This window comes from Lolium perenne, chromosome 7 (assembly GCF_019359855.2).
Source record: "Lolium perenne isolate Kyuss_39 chromosome 7, Kyuss_2.0, whole genome shotgun sequence".
Lineage (NCBI taxonomy): Eukaryota > Viridiplantae > Streptophyta > Magnoliopsida > Poales > Poaceae > Lolium > Lolium perenne.
The window spans coordinates 288,792,918-288,811,064 of NC_067250.2; the positions used below are offsets into that span (position 1 = coordinate 288,792,918).

General features: G+C 47.2%; 1 protein-coding gene and 2 pseudogenes across 1 annotated transcript; 2 read left to right on the plus strand and 1 right to left on the minus strand.

The window, feature by feature from the left end:
• Positions 1-117: 117 nt before the first annotated feature.
• LOC127326684 (protein PECTIC ARABINOGALACTAN SYNTHESIS-RELATED-like) lies at positions 118-5,867 on the plus strand (annotated as a pseudogene).
• A 2,038-nt stretch (positions 5,868-7,905) lies between these two features.
• On the minus strand, positions 7,906-9,024 carry LOC127326638 (uncharacterized). The gene has a single exon (XM_051353442.1). It carries the CDS (start codon positions 9,022-9,024, stop codon positions 7,906-7,908), a length of 1,119 nt encoding a protein of 372 aa, XP_051209402.1.
• Positions 9,025-15,901: 6,877 nt separating this feature from the next.
• LOC127326685 (protein PECTIC ARABINOGALACTAN SYNTHESIS-RELATED-like) overlaps positions 15,902-18,147 on the plus strand; it is a 70,601-nt pseudogene continuing 68,355 nt past the window's right edge.

An 18,147-nucleotide genomic window follows, 5' to 3' on the forward strand; every position in this document is an offset into this window, starting at 1 on the left:
GTGCCAGATTATTTATGTATCGAAAATATTTTAAGTACCTTAAATCGAACCTTCACTAGTTAATTGCACTACATGATAAATTTGCATATATGTAATGCTGTCGCAATTGCTAAGATAATGAACGCTACGCTTATTTTGTCTGTGCTGAAGCAGGATCAAATATGGAAAGATCAGACGGAAATGATGAGTAGGATTTTTTTCCTTATTCGACTCCTTGTTTACACCTGTTTGTATCTATAATATTTGACAACCTTTATGTTCTGTTCAGGAAATTTGAAGATATATTTGATGTAGATCATTTTATAAATTATTTGAAGTATGATGTGCGCATTGTTCGAGCTATCCTGACTGGTTCACAGAGAAAGACGAGTTATTCACCAATATAAAGTTAGTTGCCCCGTTTCACCTTTTCATCTGTCTTAGCTGTTGTCAGGTTTAAAAACTTGATAAAATCTTGAATGATATTTATTGTGGGAGCGCTATTTTCTTTCATATTAGAATCGACGTTAACCTTGCTAGGGAGGGAATAATTACTCCCTAGACAATATGCCTATGTAAAACAAGCTAACCAGATGACTTTTGCTGCTTGGTTTAGCTCTATAGTTATTGTAACACCCCATAATTTCTCCGGGTATTCCCATCCACTAATGGTTCTTGTCATCTCCACCGATGACCATTTTAGTCTTACCTCTTGAACTTCAAATCAGAGACCGCTGCCAGGTCGCCTCTCTCCGATGCTTTCGATTCATGGGGTACTCTTTTATTCAATTCATTGGTAGAGGTTTGTCTTGAGAGGTACCGATACCAACTTTCTCACTCAAATTGGTCCGTCCGGATTAGCCAGGCAAAATGGGAGTTCCGATATGGATCCTTGCATTAGGACTGGTCTTGCATTGCGAGAGCTTTTAGGAAGACGAGTAGCTCTCGAGTACGTTTCTGTTTCAGCCACTCCAAATGAGCGCGTTTCACCATGCTCCACCAACTGTTCCAAACTGGCATCCTTTCCTAAACATCAACTCAACAAGTAGTAGAAGCAAACCCGGGCAAGGGATAGTAAGCAGTTTCGTTTATCACTTCTCTAGCTAGTGAAGCTTTTCCTGCAATAAAAGAAGGAAGAATTCACTTCAGAATATGCATTGAAAACGTATATGTTGCATCTAGCTTCTGGCGCTTTTTCTTACTGTAAGAACTCTTATTTTTCTATTCCATTGTTGCTTTCACAATCAATCACTAACCGCATTTTTGCAATTCATGTGCGGTTGGCATCTATTTTCTATTTTGCAAGAGTTGACTCGTCGGGCATGCTTGGCCTTCTTGTCGCCTTCCTTTGTTCCTCTTCCTAGGCTTCGTGAAGTTAGGTCTTTTTAAGGAAAAGGCTATTCTCCGCAAGAACCGATTTGGATGTGTCTCCGATTTTAAACGGACCAAGGATCACCTTAACTCTGTCTTTCTCAAAAGAATAGGTATTCAAACCCATCATGGACTACCTTTCTTTCGTACTGCCAAGGTTACGATGGAGCAAGCAAGCTTTAAGAACTCAATCGTCCGTCCGACCGAATCACTCGTTTATGGCTCTGATTCCAAGTCAGGGTTTAAAACAGCGGTGACCCAGCTAGTTGAAAAGTTTTTACTTGGAACACCAGACATGAGAGACAGCTACAGAGACAACTAATGATATCAAAGTTGACGAAACAAGAGAGTTTCATTCAATTATTTTCAGAGTGTACGCCTATGATCAATAGTTCCTTATGTAAAGGATCTTTCCGCTACCATGAATTTGACTACATGGTTTCACCGACCCCTTTAATACTCATCTTCATGTGAACTTTCAAATTAAACGTCCTCTCAAACATCCGAGCTGACGGCTGCACCAGGCTCGTCGAGTTAGTCGAAATTTACTAGTCATTTACTCAAATCGGAGTCTCGATGCATCTTTCATAGCCTTATCTATTCCAAGAGTGCTTGTTTTCTTTATTTTCAAAAATAGGCTAAATAAATAAATAAAACATGGGATGGATAATTCCCATGCATATTCCCTTCCTCCAGCACCGTGTTTCGATACGATAACTAGGTCTAATGCTTGAGACTTGTATGTTTCTTGTATGGTGGTGCATGGTATATATTGAGACTTTTGTGTGCATGCTTGCCTATAGGTATGAAGGGTTGGCTCCATTCAACTACTTCATCATGGATAAAGGCAAGTACATGTTGGGATGGTGGGCATTGTGTGATTTCCCATCACAAACTAATTGCTTTACTGTTACATACTATCTTCCGTAGACTTTGTTATTCTCTAATGGTAACAATTAAGTTCAGATCTCATGGACAAACCATCTATATTTATCTTATTCCTTTGGACTACTAAATATGAATGATGGTGATGCACTTTAGAACACATGTCCCTGTGGGCCTGCCCCTCTGTTTCAGTAGACATGGGAAAAACTATTGATGGTTACATATATAGTTCTTGGGGACAAATGATGTAGATCACCTAGCTCCATGTCACGCTTCAACTTATGTCGCAGTTTTAGGAAGCCATATTTCGCCCTTGTGCATATTTTGATGCACCATGGTACTTATGGTATATGATATGGTTTGGTTTTCCTTGATCTTCTTGTTAAAGAAATCCATCGCAGGTGAATCCTCCCATTCCAAGGAGCGATCCTCACATTGGGCCTCCCATTCCAAGGATCGATCCTCACATTGGTCCTCCCATTTCAAGGAGCGATCCTCACATTGGTCCTCCCATCCCAAGGAGCGATCCTCACTTTGCTGCTCCCATTCCAAGAAGTGATCCTTGCTTTGTGAGAGTATGGGACGTTGCCCCTCCTGAGCCTATCAACAAAAGCTTATAGCCTAGTTTTTTGCCTTAGTTATCTTCTTTATTTTTTTATCATGCATCTCCATACCTACTCAGGGTTAGATGCCATGAAGTTTGGCTTATCTGGGTCTTGGCCATGTTGGTTTTCGTGGGTGATACTTCATGAGTGGTTCGCTATCCATCGGCTACATGGAACTATAGGTTTCAATTTACTAGTACATGGTGACTTTGGACACCTCAGATCCAATGGGTGGATGAAGGCTCGTGTTTCTTTTATCCATAGTGACTTAATGCTTCTTGGATAACATGACCTTAGTACCACATTGGCTAGATAGCCTGGCAATATTTAGTGAAAATATGGTAAGTGAAGCATAATATGCGAATAATTATTCTCCAATTTGTATGTGGCATTATGCTTGCTTGCTATCCCTTCTTGTACTTGCTACTTTCGAAGTTCTTTGAACTCACATTTTCAATGTTGTTGTTTTCAGGTTTCAGATGGATAGCTGCATATGCATATGAGGATCATGGGAGTAGAACTTGTTCCACTCACTTCACACGCTCATTCATTCTCGTGAACCTTCAATTAACTTCACTAGTCCTTGGTGGATTTTTCATTCGTTGTGTGTGGTAACCTATCGTGGAGTCTCTAGTGCTCATTTGTCGAGTGGTTTGAGTTGTTAGTTGGTCCCGTGAGGCCGTTGGTTTGTTTATAAATTTGGTGGTTCCTATTCTATTAATATCATTCAACTGCCTGTCGTGGATGTCCTCCGGTATAGGGAAAACTCTGCTGGATTTCTTCCATGGGATTGTATCCTTCTGCCAGCGTTTTGCAGGTACTCGTGGCATTCCTTTTGTTTAGTAAGGTGGGGTGTTAAAGTTATGACATTTGCAAACTTCTTTTCGTCCAATTCAAATTATCACCATATTGGAAGCTGAGAGTTTTGCGTGTGCAAGAAAATCGTATTGCTGGGGCATTGCAATGGTTTCTGCTTCTCCTAAGTTCTCTTTGTTTTCTATCATTTCTTCATCTGAAATAGGCATCTGTATTAATGACTAGATTATGTTGCTAAACTGGTTGATACTGTTATCTCAGTTTATTATAGCAGTTCAAAGTACAGTACCAACTGCAATGTGCGTTATTAATGATTGGTTGTCAATTGTGAGTTTTATGGCATTATAGTTTGCTGGCTGATACATATAGTTTCTTCCACTTGCGAACTGATATCAACATTTAATCCATTTATCATCTGAAGAAACATTTAACCTATTTATTCCGTCTGTCCACTGGGTAAGATCTTTCCTAGTGGTCGGAACTTTGTTCATTTTTGAACCACTACCTATGAATGTTATGCAAATATGAGTAATACTGACTGGTGCAAAATGGTGCCAATCTGTATGTTTAGTTGCCTGGTTACATTAATGTGTTTTGTTGTGTGAGGTAAAGTATCTGTGTTTCTGCTTGTTGCATATGTTATTCTGCTTACATGCAGCGCAAACATATTATATAATTAACTGTTACTTTACTTATTATTTATGCTGATTTTAGTAGGCGCACTGTAAAATATATCCCAAAATATGCATCAACACAGTTTTATGTTGACAATGTGCTTCCAAGGATCAAAGAGAAAAAGATAATGTCTATCAAGCCATTTTGTTGATAGGTTGGGGTAAGTGTTATTAGCATTTTGATATTTTCATGGTTCTCTTCTGTTCATATATTTTGAGATCTGTAAATATTTTTATAGCCCTGCCCTCACATTAGAGTCTTCCATGGTCAAGTTTCACAGAATTTATAGCTTGTTTGGTCATTTGCATCGTTGTGACTTATAGCTATAGTGTAATGAGGATTAACCGGCTCAGATGTAGAGTTAATTATCACGCCTTAAAGTTTCTACCTGGCATTGAAGAAATTGCAGAGCTTCGAACTGGCAATGTAAATCCGTACATGTAAGTTTAGCTAACTGTTTTCAGATTAAGCTGCTTGAAGTTGCCAAATTTTTACATATCTCACACTCGATTATTCTTGCTTTTGAAGGGCTCTTCATCTTCGATTCGAGAAAGGGATGGTGGGTCTATTATTTTGTGATTTTGTTGGAACCAGAGAGGAGAAAGCAATGATGGCTGAATATAGACAGAAACAATGGCCAAGACGCTTCAAGGTGATGTTCTAATGTGAATTGTCCGCTTATCTAGAAATCAGATAATGATGAGGAATAAGGTCACAGAGTACAATGCTTAAATATACTTCCGTCTCTTGCATGCAGAATGGATCTCACTTGTGGCCTTTAGCACTGGAAAAGAGAAAAGAAGGTAGCTGTCCGCTTGAGCCTGAAGAAATAGGTTTTATTCTGCGTGCTATGGGGTAAACAAAGGAGACTCGGATATATGTTGCATCAGGGCAAGTTTATGGTGGAAACAATAGAATGGCGCCACTGAGTAATATGTTCCCCAATTTGGTACGTGCTTTACCGCAAATCTTGTTTGTTGCCTTCATATGGACATAGTGCAAACTACCAATTCAGAATGGAAAACAATAAGAATGGTTGAGATAATTTACTTGTAGTTGTGCCCAGAGGCAGGTGTACTATTTCAAGAGACAACTGATCTATTTTCATTGTTGATTGCAGGTGACCAAAGAAGATCTTGCAAGCAAGTAGGAAATAGAGCATTTCAATAAGCATATAACCAGCCTTGCTGCATTTGACTTTCTGGTTTGCCTGAAGTCGGACATGTTTGTCATGACCCATGGCGGCAATTTCGCCAAGCTGATCGTCGGCTTCCGCCAGTACATGGGGCGCCATAGGCTGAAGTCTATCAAGCCAGACAAGGGGATCCTGTCGAAGTTCTTCGGCGACCCCTATACATGCCATGGGCAACCTTTGTGGAGGATGTGATGATCACTCACCAGACACGAACTGGACTCCTGAGGCCACCTTCCCACACTATGACTTGTGGGAAAACCCTCTCACCCATTGGATGTGTAGAGCGCTTATATTATAGACTACAGGCGATTGTGCATAGCTTAATTAATTCCTTTGGTCATACTACATATTCGAAAAGGACACGATGCCCCTGCCCTCGCGTCACCCTCGCCTAGCGACTCGGGGGAAACCCCAGCTGCCGGGGACTAGGCCTCCTCCCCTTCCTCCCCCGCATTGCCGCCGCCGGAGGGGCCGCCGGCAAAGCCATGGCGCGCCCCAAGGAAGGTGGCGGAGGGCGTTTTCCTTCCACGCGTGCGGGCGGACGCGAGGCGATCTAGCTCTGGGCGGCCTGGAGGAGACGCGTGGGGGGGGGGGGGGCGGTGGGCGCAGCTGGGGATCGATGGAGAGCGGCTGGCGGTTGGCGGTGCCCGAGTGGCAGCGCTGTAGCGAAGGCTCGATCTGTGCCCCATCGGGGCTGGCGGGCCAAGGCTGTCGCGTTCGCGCCTGGAAGGGGCTCTACGGGGCGGCGCGGTGTCCTGCTGGACGCGTGCTGCTGCTGAGTTCCCTTGAGAGGCGCATCTGGCTAGGGGCAGCATGCCTCTCTGCGATCTTGGCTGTCGACGCTGGAGGGTCGACAGCTGGACTGCACGGCGCTGCTCAGGCGAGGGTTTTTCTGCGCCTAGCGTCTCCGGCATTGCCTCGGCTGACCCGGGATGGTCGGTGCCGTTGGGGTCCGATCTGAATAAAGGCGGCGGTCCTCGGATTCTTCTCGCACCAAGTTGAAGATCTATCGGATGCTTGTATTGTTGTGTTCCAGAAGAACCTGCCAGCGAAATTCATTGTGCGAATAATGCCCGAAGATTGCTGGATTGGGTGGTTTCGGTTGTGCGCACTCATGTTTTTAGTTTGACCGTTTGGTTTCAGAGGGAGCGTTTCGAAGCGCTGCTGGCTATTAATATCATGGAGCTCGTTTTCCTTTCATGGTGCTGGTGGAGAAGGTCATGAAAACCGGGATCGGTGTAATAACAATGATGGTCGGATCTTGGTGGTGATGTGGAATTGGCTTGGTACTTCGTGGCTTGAAACAACAACTTGTATGTGGGGACGAGTGCACAGGAGAAGTTCAGAGTATTATCTTTCAGGGTGAAAATCCAAGATCTGGTCTTAATTGATTGTGCCTGGTAATGTTCTTGTTGAAGATATTGTTTTGAGAGTGAGGACTTTCTTCAGGGTGAAAACCTAAAATCTATGATCGGGTGACGACATCATTTATGCACTGTTTCCTTCTTGAAGGCGTCACTTATGAAGAAGCTGATCTTCTGGTGTAGTCTTGGTGGTGCCAGTGTTGCTGTTTCAAGAAATGGATCACTCTAGCGGGATTTTTTTTTGTAATTCTTTTTTTTTGCAAATTATTCTTCTCTCTTTTTTGGCTATGTGCATCCTTTATGCCATTAGGACATAACATTGTTGCAGAGGCTGGATGTAATTGGTATCTTCCCGATATTAATATGTGCTCTTTATCGAAAAAATACTACAATGTATCCTTTAAGGCCCTGATTGTAAATTTATACATAATTATTTGTTACCACTTCCGGGGGATCTGTGTAGAATTTTTTCTCCACCTAGAACTACATGTCAATGAAAAGTTCAATTGATGTATATCGTTTCACCCCAAAAGTAGTTGAAAATAAACATTTCCATTCCATTAAGCCCGAGGGCGCTGTTACATAGCATTGTTGAAATCAAATACACCTGATCAACCATTAATCTGAACAAACGCTATATACACTCCAGCAGCAAATAATTTCTAAAGAATGGCTAGTTGCATAGTACAATCTATTGATTGATTCCTTTGTTCATACAATCTATCCTTTTGAACGAACGCTATATACTTCAGCAGCAAATAATTTCTGAAGAATAGCTAATTGCATAGTAAGTACAACCTATCGATTGATTCCTCCTCTTCAATCTCACCACGCATAATTGAACAAACAGATTTCCATTCCATTAAGCCCGAGGGCGCTGTTACAGAACATTGTTTAAATCAAATACAGCTGAATTCATCAGTCTGTGAAGAAAGCTATGCTTCAGCAAACAAATAATATCTGAAGAATAGCTAGTTTCATACACAAGTTACATTTGCACATCAACTGGTCGAACTTAGAATTTGGGCTGGATGTGTAGATCGCGCCTGCACATCGGACACAACGGGTTGCTCTCAAGGACGGCCTGCATGCACGCGCCATGGAGGACGTGGGGCTTGCCGCATCCCGGCCACGCCGCGAGGTCGTCGCCCTTGAGAAGCTCGTAGCAGACGCTGCAGCTCTCCTCGTCCTCGGTGGCCACCACCTTCCTTCGCTTCGCCGGCCTCTGTTCGCCATCCGTGTCGTTGTCGTCGTGGCCGCACCGCACCGGTTCCGGCAGGTTGAGCTCCATGCCGGTGAAGCGAGTGGGCCAGGGCTTCTCCATCATGCCCTCCAGGGCGGCGCGCATGTGGTCCATGCTGGCCTCCGTGCTGCTCGCATTCCGGAGGATGCCGACGTCGACGAACACCTCGACGCGCCCGGCGCCTGGCGGGAGGCTCACCTGTGATGCCAGGCTCGTCCACAGCTCCCGGAGTCGCTTGATGCAGCCGTCAGGGTATATCAGGTGAGACAGCGACGCGCCGGCCCACGCGAGCGACCTGGCCCCGTGGCCGGCGGCGGCGATGAACCGGAGCTGGTGCTCTCTCGTGCTCCCGCGCGTTTCCACGCTGCCGTCCGACGACGATGCGGCCGAGAAGCGGGTGTAGCGGTAGTGCACCAGGATGTGCCTCTCGCCTCCTCCTTCTTGTTCTTGGTGCGGAGCGTCCGCGGCGGCGACCCGCATGTAGCCGCCCGTCGTCCCTGCGGTGACGAAGTGCGGGGCCGAACCTCCAAGGAACCGCGGGATGTGCCTCGTGGGGCGTAGCATCTGTAACAACGAGAGCTCTTCAAACTCGCCGTCGCTTTCCTCTTCCTCCTCCGAATCATCGTCATCATCATCGCTGTCCTCCTCGTAGTCATCCTCGGAACCGGCCGCGTCTCCATGGTCCCCGTGAAGAAGAAGCGCATGTTGTTCCTCTTCGTACTGGTCGTCCTGGTACCCCATCAGCAGGTCATCTATTGCCTGAACGTCAACGTCGGAGAGGAGGTAAGCAGAGACGACGGCGTCGGAGGCGGCGGAGTCGTCGTGGTGGTCCCTTTCCAGCCAGAAGCCGTCGTCCATGGAGCGCACCGGCGCTACGGACATCTCCGCCATGTAGATATGCCCGATTTATCCCCTTGTGGATCTTCTGCTGCGCTCGTGTGGTAGCTTGAGGGAGATGGTTAGGGTTTGGGAGGGATTCATGCATGCATGGGTGTTGTGCTTATATCGCCGGGTATGAGTGGAGGAGTCGGTGCGTGAACTGCTTAGAGCATCCCCACTCGTTGGCGCTCCCCACGCCCAAATCCGGAGAAATTTTCGTCCGGATTGGAGGAAGGTTTGGCGTGGGGGGCAGTAGTTTCCCAGCCGCGTGCCCAGGCGAAGTCGACGATGCGAATTTAAAAAACGGAAACTTGACAAACTTCGGCTAAATTCGGGTGAATATAGACTAAATTTAATGATATTTAGACTAAAACGGGCGGAGTTCATACATAGAGGCCGAATTCGACTATATTTCGAATTCGGCAAGGTGAATTCAAACGCTAATTTTAAAACACGGCGCTCTACATGCCCAAATGGCGGTAGAACACCGTGTAGTCGCCGTCGCCGTCGTCGTCGGAGCCGTCGTCGTTGGCCTTCGGCTGCGCGGCCTGGCTGCTGCTGCCCTGGCCGGCGTCTCCCCACCCCGGGGATGGCTTGTACCAGTCGTCGTCGGAGGACTCGAGGTCGACGACGGGGACAGCGACGCCGGATGGAGGTGTCGCAGGACGGCGGTACCGCGCGACATCGTCGTTGGCGGTTGGAGCGGCGCGGGCGGCGAGTTGGCGTGCGGCGGCCAGGTCCAGCAGCCGCCGCTGCTGCTCCGCCTCCTGGCGCTGCCGATCGCGCTGGCCCGATCCGATGCGGCGTCGTCCGCGCGCTTCTCCTCCTCCATGTCGGCAAGCGACCTGGCGATCGCCTCCGCCATCGCGGCCTCCTCCGCGCGCTTCGCCTCCTCCTCGGCGAGCTGGCTTGCGGCGGCGGCCTCTTTCTTCGTCTTCTTCCGGCCGCTCTGCGGCGCGGAAGGCTGTTCTCGGATGACGAGGGCGCCGCTGCTGCGCCCTCGGTCGCCGGCGGAGACGCGGCTCCTTCTTGACGCGCACCGGCGTCGAAGGCGGCGACGCCTCCTCCTCTTCACCGGCGCCAAGGATGACCTTGACGCCGATCCGGAAGACGACGAGCTGGCAGGCATGCGCCGTGGCTGCCGGCACGCTTCCCCGACGGCGGCTCGCCGATGCCCTCGATGCCGATAGAGGGCATCGTGAGCACCGGGAGTTGCCGCCTCGATGTGCTCGACGACGGCCTCGAGTGTCCGGCCCGGCGCGCTCCACCACCGTCGGCGGCCGCGGCGTTGTTGCGCGCAGCGGAGGCGGCGGGCCGTCGTAGGCCGCCGACTCCCGCTCCCACCGCCGCAGGAAGTACGAGTTCCACGCCGTGTAGTTGTCGGGGTGGTGGCGTGGCTCGGCGCGTTCCTCGTCCGTCAAGGTCATCCGCGCCTCCTCGATGGCGACGTCGAGGGCGTGGCCCCGAGGCGGCGGCGGGATTGGTACGCCGCCAGCACTAAGCCGCCACCCGCCGCCGGGAGGCCTCGTGTCCGGCGGGCAGGGGTACCCCGCCTGGTGGAGGAGGTGCCCCTCCCACGCGTGCAGCGACCGGCGGGGGAAGCCGTTGTTGGCTGCGCCGTCGTCGTCGTAGAACGCCATCTTGAGAGTAGAGGGAGAGTGGAGGGAGAGTGAAGCACGGGGTACGCCTCGCGGCGAGCGGACCGGCGTATATAGGCGTGGCTGGCGCGGGGATTAAATGCCGCGTGGATTGCGACGCGTCCGCGGCGAGCTGACCGGCGGCAGCCTTTAGTGCGCGCGGAAGACGATGCGTGCGCGGAAGACGACGACATTAACTCGCCGCGTGGCCGGCGAATGCAGACCGGCGGCAGGCTTTTACAGCGCGCGGAAGACGATGCGATGAGGACGACGATCGGTTTCTCTCGCCGACAAGTTGGGGCCACCAGACGCGCGGGAAGTTTCCTCGCCGTTTCGCGCGCTTTCGTTTCGTCCGGAGTCCCCGAGCGCTCCCCGGGGGGCCGGGGATGTCGTGGGATCGCCGGATGGATTTAGGCCCAAATCCGGACGAAAACGAGGAACCGGGGGCGCGACTGGGCCGAATTTCGCCGTCCGGATGGAAAAAACGCTCGCCGGGGGCCTGTTCGGGGGACGAGTGGAGATGCTCTTACACAGTCGGACTCCAAATCGATTCCCAGTTCAAGTTGTTGACACAGACAGCCGGGTTGAGAGTCGGACTCGATCGATCGCCCACCGACGTGCTTTAGGCAAACAAATTGGTCATGCAGCAGGCTGTGGAGAAACAAATTAAAGACGCGTCGTCTTTTTGCGCGCACAAACAAAAGCCGGTACACTCGTTGCGGGGCTCGTTGACTTGATCGGGGGAGTACGACCGATCGCTACCACGTCGGACAAAAAAATGCGGTAGATTTACGTCTCTGTAGACGCGGACGCAGTGGTCGTCCACACGGTCCTTGCACGGGCCCGCCTGGCAGCGGCATAGATGATTCGTCTTCAGCGCGGCATATCTTATGGGCGCGTGCTGCAACTTTTCAGGACCACGTTAATGATGCGCCTCGGCTTTTGCGAGCGTGCGCTGCTGGGTGGCTTCGCAGTGGCAGGATATTGAAGGCGAGATGGCGTCCGAGCCTTTTAAAGGTTCGCTGCGGCGCCCATTTTCCCGACCACACCATTGCCAGAGTCCACCGTATCCACCCGACCGACCCGACCGACCCGATCGACGCCATGTGGAAGAAATGTTGTCCGTTCCGCAAAACCAAGAACGACCACGAGGCTAGTGGCTCGCGGTCTGGCGGTACGTCCGCATCGAGTTTGCGTGCCGCCTCTCAGAAGAAATCCGGCCGGTCCTATGGTAGGATGCAAACATACCTGGAGGCTGGTACCTCAACTCCAGGCATGCGTCGGTCCCCGCCGTGCCACGCGAGGGCCGAGAGCGCCTTGACGAGGTGCGCCGCCGCCGAGCCATCTTGCCGGCAAATCTCCGAGAAGATCCGGCGTACGCGCTGAACTCCTACAACTGGATATCGTTCGGGACATGGGAGTTCGACGCGCGTCGCCGAGCTGGATACCTCGGCGACCTCGACTACTTCGACCGCGAGATCGCGGCGGAAGAAGAGGAGAACGACGACAAGGACCAGGACGAGGACGTCGACGACGAGGGCGACTACGCCGCCGAGGCCGAGCGTGGAGACAACGACCACGACGACGGCGGGAGGACGTGGGATCCGGAGACCCAGCCGCCGGACATTAGCGAGAAGGAGGCCATTGCCATGGCACTGGCCAATAGCGAGCTCGATGAGATCGCTATGTGGGGCGGGCTCGCCATCCAGCTTCGCGAGTCGGCGCTCACGCAGGGGAGGACGGCGACTCCTCTGGCCATGTCGACACGTTCCAACAACCGCGTGCTGGCTGCTGCTCTTTCAACGGTCTGGGATCCGTGGCCACCTTCAGCACAGCCTCATGCGCCGCTGACGGCTTGGCCGAAGTTGCCGCAGCCCGCCCTTCCTCCTCCACCGCCGGCGTACCTGCTTCCATGGCCGACGTCGGAGTTCATCGACCTCGTCAGCGACGATGAGCAGTAGCCAATAGCTAGGTTTTAGCAGGCCTTTCTGGCCTTTTTAAAGTCTTTTTATGTTTTTTATTAATATAAATTATGGCTTTATCAAAGGGGAAAAAATTTATGCGTCGTGCCGCTGGAGCCAACCGACGGAAATGGACGCGCAGTCAATTTTGATCATTTAAACCGACGCAAACGGATGTGTCCCTTTTAGCGTTTGAAATGTGTTGCCCGTTGGAGATGCCCTTAGGTGTATCGGCATATACACATTCAACACAATCAATTGGCACTTGCCGTGCTTGTGCATTATGTACGAGTAAATTAATTAAAATCTAGTAACTTAATAGTATACTAGGCCGGTCGGCTGATCCTCTGAAGAAGTCAAGAGAATACTGGAGCGGCCAGGTGTACGCGCGGTTGGGGCCTCGGCCCTCATAGATATATACTATTAGCTCTTTTTTACAAGGAGAGATCACTGATGAAGAAGCTTTTATAATTCCCTGTTGTTATGCTGGTGGTTCTTTTGTAGCTGGAAAAAGGATTTGTTATCATTTACATTATACAAGACAAATAATAATAGTTCTGCGTAATTTGTTGGTTGTTATAGTGAGTTCTTCAAGTTGAATATCAAATCACCCTGGGTTCTTTGTCTGTTTATATTACTCTTGAATTTTAGTTTTAATATTTAGGATAGAGCTAGGACTTGGCTCCTGCCCAACGGTCTGCCCTTGCTCGGAGTGGCCCAGAATTTGCGCCTGTAAACTAGTTTGGAGTATCCCATTGTAGAAGAAAGCATAATACTACTGTAGATCATAGAAAAGAAGGGAAAGGGCCAAAAAACAAGAATATTTGTAAGGACGCTTGAAATACAATTGAGCAATTGATTCAGGTCCCCTTCTTTTAGGCTTATGTTTGTAGCTAGGCTCAGGCCCAAAATTGATTCCACCGGTGTCCCCAAATCCTGCTGGCGCACAAGGCGGTCCGATAAACACACCGGCACTCCCGTGCCGGCCCCGTGGTTTGGGGGTTGAACGGGAGGCACCGGCAACGCCTGGCTGCTGTTCTCTGAGATGGAGAATCAGGGCTGCAACCTAGAGGATCTGCTCATCGAGATGGACTGCATCATGAGGCCTCACAGGTACGCCATTATCAGCTGGTGGATCTGCTGATCGAGATGGACTGCGTCATGAGGCCTCACAGGTACGCCATTATCAGAGACACCGCTCTTGTCATAAACTACATCAAGGAAGACGTGTTTTAGTCAGGTGACGATGGAAGAGTACTGATCGTGAGGAAAAAGCTATGGGATCAGGCATTGCAGCCATCATATCAGGCAAAACATAGCTCTTGCTCTGATCTTAGTTAGCCGCTGTTAACTATGATTTCCCAAATCCTTAGGTGTATTGTAGTTTTCGACCTTTTTTCCACTAGCACTTTCACTACCCTTTCTCCTTATCTTTTTGGTTGTGATGGAATGTTCACAGAAGTGTTAGGAGTGTGACATGTAGACTTCAATGGTTCAGAGTACATATGACATGGCTGTCGAAAATGCTGATTTCTAGTGTTACTATTTTTTTGAGGCTGAACTGTGTATTTTTTTATTTTTTTTATAATGAAACAAAAGTCCACAAAAAAGAAGAAGAAAATAGTTGCTTGAGATGAGCAACTAAAAGAGGCCATAAGCCCAAAAAGAAAGAAAAACTATCTAAAATTTGCTATCCAAGTAGCTATGCCATGATATGATTTCCTCATGGCTTTGTGGACTAGAAAGGCAAGTATCTCTCCCGACATCTGTAAACACTTGAAGTAACATCCTTAAAGATAAAGTCATTGCGAGTGATTCATATAGACCAGGTAATCAACATTATCAGCTCCATAAAGATGGCTTGTAGATAGCAAGCTTAAGGCTAGATAATGTATCTTGAAGATCAAACTGTCCCAAGGCAGGGGGAATCCACTGAGCCAGCACAACAAAGCAAAGGGGCACTGGAAAAAAAACAGTTGATCTCTCGTCTCAAGATGATGCTGATTACACATGGCACATTAATTATCATTCATCACAAAATTATTTCCATGAAGCATATCCCTGGTGTTGAGGCGATTATGAACGAGCAGCCAAAAGAACACCTTTTATCTCCGCTGACAACAACCATCCCGCATCCATTTAAGTGCAGGTATAGCACCAAGATTCCCCATCAGAGATTGATAAACATGATAAACTTTAACAGAAGCACTACCTAGCACTGTCCATGAATCTGAATCATTAGTTGGCATTAATTCATGCAACATGGCCGGAAATAGATTTAACTGCACCATAGCTTCCTTAGATACAAGTAAATAGAATAGATCAGAGATCAGTAGCAGCAATGACGTTCTCGAGAGAGATGGAATCATTCTTAGCAAAAGAAAGGAGATGTGGTCATGCCTCTTGTAAAGGTACATCTGTCCATTTATCCTTCCATAGTAAAATGGAGTTTCCTTGTGCAAAAGGCCAAAAGTACAGACAACAAGATTTTTAAAGGTGGGCAAAACTTTCAGACAATCTCTCGATCAAAATAAAATTTCTCTAGGTCTAGCAGGTGACAGAGCTGAAGGATAGTATAATTCCCACGTTAATTTAACCCAAGTTAGTTTTCCATTGTTACTATCGTCTAGATGCGCTTCGTTGTGTGCTGTGTATGGTCTGTTCCATCCCATCTGCAAACAGATAATGCTTTGGACATTGATATGTTTTTCGCACGAAAGCTAATGCATGCACTTTACTTGACCATTCTAATTTTTACATGGATTTGGCGAAATCTCCGAGTAAAAATGTTTTAGTACGTACTGAAATCTTCAAAATTTGATGAGATTTCATTTGAAACGAGAGAGAACCTGGTCTCGGCCAACGAACACGCCACTCTGACGATCCAAACGGCTTCCACTACCACCGATAGCGCGACACTCCTCGCACCGACCCCGCCATGGCCAAGCCGCATCATGCCACGATAGCGGCTGTTAAAACTAGAATAGAATTGACAGTGTATATCTGGTAGAGATATTCCTTGATATGCAAGTTTATAAGCGTGATCAAATCTCAACCTATTCACACTATCAATTTACTGAAGTCTTCCCGTTTAATGGCGCATGATTATTATTTTTGTTTCCAAGCTTAAAATTCGTTGGAAATTAATGCCTTATGAAGATTTGTTAACTTCTTGTGCCAGATTATTTATGTATCGAAAATATTTTAAGTACCTTATATCGAACCTTCACTATTTAATTGCACTACATGATAAATTTGCAGATATGCAATGTTGTCGCAATCGCTAATATAATGAACGCTACACTTATTTTGCCTGTGCTGAAGCAGGATCAAATATGGAAAGATCAGATGGAAATGATGAGTAGGATTTTTTTTTTCTTATTGGACTCCTTGTTTACACCTGTTTGTATCTACAATATTTGACAACCTTTATGTTCTGTTCAGGAAATTTGAAGATATCTTTGATGTAGATCATTTTATAAATTATTTGAAGTATGATGTGCGCATTGTTCGAGCTATCCTGACTGGTTCACAGAAAAAGACGAGCTGTTCACCAATGTAAAGATAGTTGCTCCGTTTCACCTTTTCATCTGTCTGAGCTGCTGTCAGGTTTAAAAACTTGATAAAGGCTTAAGCTCCCTATATTTCGAAATACATCTTACATACATTTAAAAAAAAATTAAAATTGAAACTAAAAGTTCGCACGAACATCTTCACGTGCTACATGCTCACAAAGTCGTTTCATAAAAAATCGACTTATCATGTGACGTGTGTAAAAAAGACAAAATTTAGTGCTAAAAATAATGCTTTTTACAAGATAAACTTTCTCTTTTTTATATAGACCACACAAAATATTGGTTTTTCGTGAAACTTGACGAATGCACGTATATTATGGAGATGTACATGTAGAATTTTTTGTCCAAATTTTTCGACATTTCGAAATATGATTTTTTGGTAGAGGGAGCATACGCACCCGGGAGCCGAATTGAATTTCCGCTTAAATGATATTTATTTTGGGAGCACTATTTTCTTTCATATTATAATCGACATTAACCTTGCTAGGGAGGGAATAATTACTCCCTAGACAATATGCCTATGTACAACAAGCTAACCAGATGACTTCTGCTGCTTGGTTTAGCTGTATAGTTATTGTAACACCTCATAATTTCTCCGGGTATTCCCATCCACTAATGGTTCTTGTCATCTCCACCGATGAAGATTTTAGTCTTACCTCTTGAACTTCAAATCAGAGACCACTGCCAGGGCGCCTCTCTCCGATGCTTTCGATTCATGGGGTACTCTTTTATTCAATTCATAGGTGCTACCATGAATTTGACTACATGGTTTCACCGACCCCTTTAATACTCATCTTCACGTGACCTTTCAAATTAAACGTCCTCTCAAACATCCGTGCTGACGGCTACGCCGTTGACTACTCATTTACTCAAATCGGAGTCTCGATGCATCTTTCATAGCCTTATCTATTCCAAGAGTGATGATTGTTTTCTTTATTTTCGAAAATAGGCTAAATAAATAAATAAAACTTGGGATGGATAATTCCCATACATACCCCCTTCCTTCAGCACAGTGTTTCGATACAATGATTGGGTCTAATGCTTGAGACTTCTATGTTTCTTGTATGGTGGTGCATGGTATGTATTGAGACTTCTGTGTGCATGCTTGCCTATAGGTATGAAGGGTTGGCTTCATTCAACTACTTCATCGTGGGTAAAGGCAAGTACATGTTGGGATGGTGGGCATTGTGTGATTTCCCATCACAAACTAATTGCTTTACTGTTACATACTATCTTCCCGTAGACTTTGTTATTCTCTAATGGTAACAATTAAGTTCAGATCTCATGGACAGACCATCTATATTTATCTTATTCCTTTGGACTACTAAATAATGAATGATGTTGATGCACCTTAGAACACATGTCCGTGTGGGCCTGCCCCTCTGTTTCAGTAGACATGGGTAAACTATTGATGGTTACATATATAGTTCTTGGGGACAAATGATGTAGATCACCTAGCTCCATGTCATGCTTCAACTTATGTCGCAGTTTTCAGGAAGCCATATTTCGCCCTTGTGCATATTTTGATGCACCATGGTACTTATGGTATATGATAGGGTTTGGCTTTCCTTGATCTTCTTCTTAAAGAAATCCATCGCAGGTGAATCCTCCCATTCCAAGGAGCGATCCTCACATTGGACCTCCCATTCCAAGGAGCGATCCTCACATTGGTCCTCCCATCCCAAGGAGCGATCCTCACATTGGACCTCCCATTTCAAGGAGCGATCCTCACATTGGTCCTCCCATTCCAAGGAGCGATCCTCACATTGGTCCTCCCATCCCAAGGAGCGATCCTCACTTTGCTGCTCCCATTCCAAGAAGTGATCCATGCTTTGTGAGAGTATGGTACGTTGCCCCTCCTGAGCCTATCAACAAAAGCTTATAGCCTAGTTTTTTGCCTTAGTTATCTTCTTTATTTCCTTATCATGCATCTCCATACCTACTCAGGGTTAGATGCCATGA